This window comes from Sceloporus undulatus, chromosome 1, assembly GCF_019175285.1.
Source record: "Sceloporus undulatus isolate JIND9_A2432 ecotype Alabama chromosome 1, SceUnd_v1.1, whole genome shotgun sequence".
Taxonomy (NCBI): Eukaryota; Metazoa; Chordata; class Lepidosauria; order Squamata; family Phrynosomatidae; genus Sceloporus; species Sceloporus undulatus.
This window is the reverse complement of record NC_056522.1, coordinates 254163808-254172006: the sequence shown is the minus strand read 5'-3', so window position 1 is coordinate 254172006 and position 8199 is coordinate 254163808. Positions and strand designations below refer to the sequence as shown.

The 8199-nt window shown below is 46.5% G+C and overlaps 1 protein-coding gene across 1 annotated transcript in view; it reads left to right on the top strand.

Annotated features, from left to right (window-relative positions):
- Positions 1 to 8199, top strand: part of KDM2A (lysine demethylase 2A) — a 93860-nt gene that overhangs the window by 67882 nt on the left and 17779 nt on the right. The window contains exons 13-14 of the mRNA XM_042458845.1: positions 700 to 714; positions 988 to 1425. Of these exons, the coding sequence (XP_042314779.1) occupies positions 700 to 714; positions 988 to 1425 (453 nt within the window). The remainder of the gene's footprint in view (positions 1 to 699; positions 715 to 987; positions 1426 to 8199) is intronic.

Sequence of the window (8199 nt, the reverse complement as noted above, 5' to 3'; positions counted from 1 at the left end):
TGCTATTGATTCATGATGGAACAGGGGGTAACAGGCTCCCAATGCCCCAGGTTCCCTGACTGATGTTAGTCTCAGGGTGAATACTCATTAAATGGAATTAAGGTGTTTCATCATTTGCACTTTTCACTTAGCAACCTGGTGAGAACAGAGCAGAGCTCTGCATGTGTTACACAAACCACAGATATGGCAAAAGAGTGAGTATGCATATGTGGAAGCCACTATGCTCTGCTGTGCTTCCTGGATGGGGAAAACAGTTCTATAGCACCACCTGCCTCTCACACTGATAAAAGGCTACTTGATTTCACTATCCTGCCCATACTATATGTATTTTTCACACCACCCTGTTGGGTTATAGAGTGACCTCTAAACTAAAGCAAGTCTTACCCAGTGTTCAATGAGCCTTTTTGAAAGTCCTTGGTCAGGTGGGAGCGGCCAGTGATGCAGTAGACATAGCGTTCCAGTACATACCACGACAAAAGGGAGACAGACTGACCCATTTTTCAGCCAGAGGAGCAGGAGCTGCAGGGAACTTACGTCCTTCCCTGCCAGAAAGAACACTGCTCTAGCAGAGGATTGCCTTGGCACAAACTGCTTTTAAATGTCTGCTTATAGTTAACCACCTTGTTCTGGCCTGGGAAAAGTTGATCACCCTCTTTCTCTCCCCTTCACTTTCATCTCTTCCCTTTTTATGTCTTTTAGCTTAAAAGTGTGATGGTAGGTTTGTATTATTGTGAGCTATCTTGGAAGGTAATTTTTCTGAAAAGTGGAATCAAATACAGCACACCCATCCCAACCACAGGTTTGCCATCCATGGATTTGAGCATCTATGGATGGCAAGCCTCATTGACTTCAATGAACGTGTGTGCACGTGATCCTGGCACAGTGGTAGCCCAAATTCTGCAGGACTTGAGGTCATCTGGGGCGAGGTCCGGAATGGAACCCCCCAGAGATAAGAAGGGCCCACTATACAGTAAATAAAGCTGTCAGACAGACCTGTTAAACTTGATATCATTATTTGGGCTTTTTAATACAGATATGGAGCTGTGCAGCTCTGAGTCAGGAAATGTGGATGAAGATGATGCAACAGCAGCGAAGGAATCACGCCGCCCAGTCACCAGACGGTCAGTCCTCACCAGCCCTGTAGCCAATGGTGCTAATCTAGACTATGAAGAACTAAATAAAGGCTGTCGAAGTTTGCCTGGTCTCAAGAGGACTCTCTCCATGGACTCTGAGTCCAGCCGTGGCTCTCACAATGGCCAAGCCTGGGATTCTCACAGCCCTCAGAAGGGAAAGAAGGTGCACCTGACACAGTTTGAGCTTGAGGGTCTCCGCTGTCTGGTAGATAAACTGGAATCTCTGCCTCTGCACAAGAAATGTGTACCCACAGGCATAGAGGATGAGGATGCCCTTATTGCAGATGTTAAGGTATGATGCAAATTTATTTGTCTCGTTCTTCTGTTGACTTCTTTAGCACTAGCTAGAATTGAGATTGAAAAGGCAGTATCCAGCCTTCATGCATTTACCATAGGCTGTATTCCAGCTGTTCAAAAGCTCAAAGTCTGCTTCACTGTAGTTGCTGTTTTCTACTAGGGTTCAGTTGACTGTTTTATGAAGCGTTTTATCAGTTTTCCTAAAGACATTCATCCTTTGTCTCTGGGCATGTTAGATTCATCCACCTCCATATTGGATGTGCAGTTGTTGTGAACTTTATAACATGATGTAATGATATCTCACATCCTGTAATTGGCTCTGCAGGGTATTTTTCATTTCCCCTTGCTCTGAAGAGTGTCAGAGTGTCAACTAGCTTTATCCATAGGAAGCGGTTTGCACATTAGCAATGCCATCATATGGCATATGGCCCCAATTTCGCCACATGTTCTTGAATATTTTGGAAAGCTGATTGAAATTGGTTTTGGGAACACACATCGAAACTTGTTCCCCTTCACTAAGCTCTTCTTTACTATTCTTTGCACTCCTGATCTTATTGTCTCCCACAGCATCAAAAAGATTCTATGCAACCTACATATTGGTAGATGTCTTAAAGGGGAGAAAAGTCCCCAGAAGATGCTGAAGTGACCCTCATAGATGAAGCAGTAGTTAATTATGTCTTTTGGTCCAAGAGCCAGAAGTAATAATTGATGGATATTGGGAAAACAGGAGGAATCAGTGTGTCCATTTTTCCTTAAAATTTGATAACTTTCTGCCTCTTATAACCAATATATACAGTCGCCCCTCCAAGTCCACAAACTTAAAAATCCATGGAGGGGCGACTGCATTAACGTCAATGGGGGGAGTGCCTGTGGCACGTGCCCCATCAAGCTTATGGGGCTCGAATATGCACAAGTTTTGGAATTTGCGAGGAGGTCTGGAATGGATCCCTGCAAGTTCCAAGGGCCAACTACAATGGGCCCTTGCTTTACACAGGGATCCGTTCCAGACCCCCCCCCCCCCGTAAAACAAAAAACGTGTATGCTTGAGCCCCATTATATTCAGCATATTGTTTGCGTGTCAGTAAAATTCTAAACTTATATGCATGTGAATGCTATTTATAAATTAGCAGTTAATGTAGTACACTCTGGAAAGTCTTCCAAAAATATAATGTGTAAACTAGCCTCTAGGGTTAAATGGGAGAGAACTAATGTTAAAAGACATTTCAGAATATTTATCTTTCATATGATTCTATATTTATGTTTACCATAAGTGGGTAACTGCAGCAGACATGGGGTTCACTTTTCACTCCTTATTCTTCCTGTCCGTTCCCTGGCTGTGCCCTCTGAAAGTTCCTTTTGGTTTATGTTTACAATTGTTTTTCCTTATTTTGGTGTTGTTTATCTGACTTGGTGGCTGTTCATTAATTTGGGGTGATTATGTCTTCCCCAAATGTGGGTGCTTTAAGGGGCCTAAGCAGCTGTAAAAGAAACCCAGGGGGAGGTTTGTGTGGCCTACAGACTGTAGTTTGTCTTCCCGCTGTGTCACACCAAAATTTACAAGTTCTGAACTCTGTAGGCTACTGATGGTGCTTGTGAAGTAAGAGATTTTGCTTCAGAGACAGAAATGACCTAGAGCATTATTGTTGTTGTTGTTGTTGTTTTCATTGTTCATGATAGAAAAGTTACAGATATATAGGCACGATGCATGCTTAAACACTTTTACTTACCTCAGCCTTCTAACGTGTAGTCATAGGTTACAACTAGGTAATTTTCAGCTAGCCAGTAATGCAGTGTACCATCCAGTAATACCTGTTTAGCTGGCATAGCACCTGCTTCTGTTAAGTGCTTGTTAACGTACTGATGTTTTGAAAATGTTGATTTGTGAGCCTATGTAGCATTTAGAAACTATTATACAAAACTGTTTGCATAATTTACAGCATTGAGCTACTGAGAGAGCAAGAGACTCTTCAAATTTACATTTCACGTATATTTGATACCAATGTTTATACCACAGTACTATCCAATCTTGCCTGATTTTGGAAGCTAAGCTGGGTGGAGCGTGGTTAGTACTTAGATATGAGGCTGCTAGGAAACATTGTAGAGCTAGAAAGACTCCTGGCTGAAACTATTGCTGTCAGTCAACACTGAAAGTACTGGTAGGTCTGTCTCAGTTAGCTGCATGTGTCCCTAATGCATTTCAACAACAAAACCAGTGGTGGTCATAAAAAATGTTGAGGCTTTGCTGTGCACAGGGACCCTGCATCCCAGAAGGGCCCACACTAGGGCAGCCCAAAGGTTAGATCACAGTAATTCCTCTTAATAATGAGTTACTCTCATCTCCCTAACCTGTGTATGGCATCCACCAAGCCTCTACATAACATTTCCAACTTCCCAGTCAAATTGTGTGCAGGGTGACCAGACGTCCTTTAGCCTTCTGTCCAGGAGGAGTTCCAAAATCTCCTCCATTTTGAGCATGACTAAGAAGCAAGAATTCATATGAGTGTTTTAGCTTGTCTTTTGTCGTGTCCTACATTTTTTGTGGAATGACCTATATTTTGTGATGCCTTGTCCTCCCTTGTGGTTATGACATCAGGCCACCTTGGTTGTGTGGCCCCTGGGTCTATGTGAGAAATGAGGGCAGGAAGCAGAGAGTCCTCCCTTGAAAACTGACAAGCACCCATGGAGTGGCTTCAAGAAAACCTTCCCGTTACTTAACTTAGTTCTTTTCCTGTAGTATAATTTAATAAGTGGATGGATGTAATCACGTAATGTGTGTAGCTCAGGGTGATCAGATGTTCTGCTTTTCCAGGATATGTAAACCTTCTGTCCAGGAGGGATTCCAAAATGTCTTCCATTTTGAGCATGACTAAGAAGCATAAATTTGTATTTTAGCTTTTATTTTGCAGTGCCTTATATTTTTCTTGAATGTCCTCCATTTAGAGCATGACTAAGAAGCATGAATTTACATCTCTATTCATGTTTTTAGCTTTTCTTTGGACATATCCCCAATTTTTCTGGAATGTCCTCCATTTTGCAGTGCCTTGTCCTCCTTTGTGGTTGCAACATCTTGTCACCCTGGTGAAGCTAGTCGGATTATACTGAGAAGGGGAGTCCCTCCAATGTAGGACAAGGCTAAAAACACTCCAAGAAACAAGTTCATGCTTCTTGGTCAGGCTACAAATGGATGACATACAAATGGTTGTGTCCTGGAAAAGGAATATATCTGATCACCCTGGATCCACAGCAAGCACTGTAATCCTTTCCCTTCCTTCCATTTCCCTTCCTTCCATCTTCCAGAGAGTGGAAACAGGGGAGCACATGACCTCTTAAGGGTTACCAAATGCCACTGTGGGTACTGAGAAAAACACCATGTATCAAGCAATGAGTTGCATGTGAGGAAGGCAGGGAGAGAAGGGCCAACTGAGGCTGCATCCTCACTGCGGAAATAATCCGGTTTCACACTGCTTTAACTGCCATGGTTCCATGCTACAGAATTCTGGGAATCATCTGTTGTTACACCAGAGCTCTGATCGAAAGATCAGTGTAACAACGTTCTGAGTCATGAAGAGAAAGTTGTCACCTCTCCTTTGTCCAGGATAGAAGACTCAGGCTACATCTGCACTGCAGAAATAATCCAGTTTGACACAACTTTCACTGCCATGACTCAGTGCTATGGAATCCTGGGGTTTGTAGTTTGTTGTGGCACCAAAGCTCTATTGACAGAGGCAGCTAAATGCCTCACAAAACTTCAAATCCCAAAATTCCATAGCCTGAGGCTGGGACAGTTAATGAAGTGTCAAACTGAATTAGTTCTGCAGGGAGGATGCAGCTGCAGCAAGTAGTGTGGCCTAAGAGCTTTTCTTGTGCTGTTCTCAAGAGTCTGCCTTAATGGGTCCTGAGTGACCAGATGTCCTCAATTTCAGCCTTCTCTGCAGGAGGAATTTGCAAATGCCCTCCATTTAGAGCATGTCTAAGAAGCAGGAGTTTACATGTCTGTGAGTGCTTTTTAAGCTTTTCTTTGGTCATGTCCTCTATTTTGTGGGACCTTGTCCTCTTTTGTAGTGGGGACATCTGTTTGCCCTTTGCAAAATACCTTTGGTAGGATTCCCTCTCCCATGTAATGTGACTGTACACCAGCATCCAGCTACACCAGGGTGCCAAGACGTCATAACTGCAAAGGAGGACAAAGCACTAAAAATGGAGGACATGAGCAAAGAAGAGCTAAAAGGACAACGAGAAATGCAAGTTTATGCTTCTCAGTCATGCTCTCCATGGAGGACACTCAAGGAAAATTGAGGATATGCTGAAAGAAATGCTCGAAACGCTGACATGAAATGTAAACCCATGCTTCTTTGCCATGCTCCAAATGGAGGACATTGTGGAATTCCTCCTGGGCAGAAGGCTGAAATGGCAGACACGTCCAGGACAAGGAGGACATCCTGTCACCCTGACCATATAAGGCCCTATAGAATGTAGGAGATGGGCCAAGGAAAGCTAAGGAGACTCCTAGAAACATAAACCCATGCCTCTTAGTCCTGCTCCAAAGGGAGGACATTGTGGGAGAGAAGGCTGAAAAGGAGGAAAAGTCTGCTCACTCTGGCTGTTCATAATAGAAACATAAATCCATGCTGCTTAGCCCTGTTGAAAAGGGGTGGGGGGACATTTTGAAATCCCTCCCGGACAGGTCTCTGGAGTGGAGGACGCGTCCGGGGAAAGGAGGACCCCTGGCTGTGCAGGCTCCAGCTTCTCCAATTGCAGCAGCAGGAGCAGCAGCCTGAGTGTGGGGCGGGGGGAGTCTCCGCTGGCTCCCGCCTGAGCCAATCGGGAGTCGTGGAACGGCGTGGCCCCGCCCACTCTCTGCCGCAGAACGCCTGTGCCGCTGCTTCCCTGGCTCCCTCCCTCCCTCCCTCCCTGTCTCTCCTGCCCTCTTCCGTTGCAAAGCATTGCTGGGAGCTGCATGCGGGTGACGCAGCAGCATTGTTTGCCGGCGGGCGGGGGGAGGAGGAGGGCTGCCGGGGGAGGCGCAGGCTGGAGCTGGCTGGCTTCGGGGCGCCCCAGCTGCGGGGGGCTGAGTTTCCTGGCGCGCGGAGAGCCAGCAGCGGCGCCGCCTCGCAGCCTTGCCGCCGGAGCCCCAACTTGGCAGACTGGGAAACAAAGGGAAAGTCGCGAACTTCTTCCTGCTCGACTTCTGGGCAGCTTCAGTGGAGAGAAGCAGGCAAGGTCAGGAAGCCTTCGGGGGGAAGGGGTGCCCCCGCCTCTGCAGACTGGCAGGTTGGGCCAAGGGAACGCTGAGTGCTGAACTTCTTTGTGCCAAGTCAGTGCTGGAGTTTAAGCAGACCGGGAGGGAGGGGGCACAGATGGCTGCCGCTGCTTTGGAGGAGACTCTGGGCTGTTTCAGGACAGGAGCTCCCTGTCTAAGCCCCTCCATCCCTTCTCCTTCCAAGCCAGCCTCTGCATCTGGGGCCCCCTTCTCTCTCCTCCTCCCCCCCCCCCCCGCCGTGGGAGTGCTGCTCTTCCTAACATCCGGGGAGTGAGTCGGTGCAGCTTCCCTGCGAGTGGCCCAGGCTGACCCAAGAGAGTGCTCCCTCCTGCCCCGTCAAGCATGTGCCTTCATGCCCTCCTCAGACACCGACCTGGGAGGAAGGAAGGAAGGAAGAGGGCGGCGCTTCTGCAGTTTTGGTGGGCCAGGCATGGAGGCCACTTCCTTCCCCCCCCCCCCCCCCGGGCGCTTCCCAAGGGGGGGAAAACCCCTGGGAATGGGAAGGGGGGGGGTTTCCCACCAGATTGCAGCACATGGAGCTTGTCCCTTTCCAGAATCATTTGAGGGACATTCAGGCTACCTGCGCACTGCAAAAACAACCCAGATTGACACCACTTTAACTGCCATGGCTCTGTGCTGTGGAATTCTGGGAAGGTGGCTGTGGCACCAGAACAAAGGTGCCACAACCGATTACACTTCCTAGAATTCTATAGCAGGGAGCCATGCCTGTTAAAGTGGTGTCAAACCAGATTGGGGATGCTGCCTCAGCCTCTGTATTTTAAGTGCCTTCATATAATGCAAACAGATTTAAAACTGACATTCAGTCGTTAAAACTGCCAAATGCACTGAGTTGCTGTTTCAAACCAAATACTGAAATGTGACTACGGAGACCAGGTTTTTGAAATGTACTTACTCCCATATTTTATTGCTGTTCCAATTTGGAATAATGATGGTAGCATTGCCCAAATATGCAGTGTTGCCACCTAATTTTCCAACAACAACAAGCAAAGGATGGACCTAGGCATAGCCCTTGGGCAATGATAACTTTGTTCTGAGAGAGAAGTATGTTCATGATAAATACACAGCACATAGAGATCTCAGGGAAATATTAAATGAAATCTCTGTTTCTGCTGACTGTCCTAGTGTTAGGTTTATTTGAACTAGATTTACACTTTTTTGAAACCCTGTTTTTCCTTGTCTTTCTTGCTAATGCAGCATCCTCTTCTGCTCTCTCCCACACCCCAGACGTTCATCATACATATTTTATTTCCCTTGTACAAGTCCTTTGTGGTGTACTGCTTTTTAAGGGGAGGATGTGGAGCCTTGTCCCTAGAGAAGACTGAACAATATGCACCTCCTTCCCTGCGGTCCAAAACACACTGCAGAAGTAATCCAGTCTGAGACTGTTTTAACTGCCCTGGCTCAGTGTTAGGGAATACTGGGAACGTTTTGTGAGACATTGAGCCTTCTCTATCAGAGAGCTTTGGTGCCACAATAAACTACAACCCA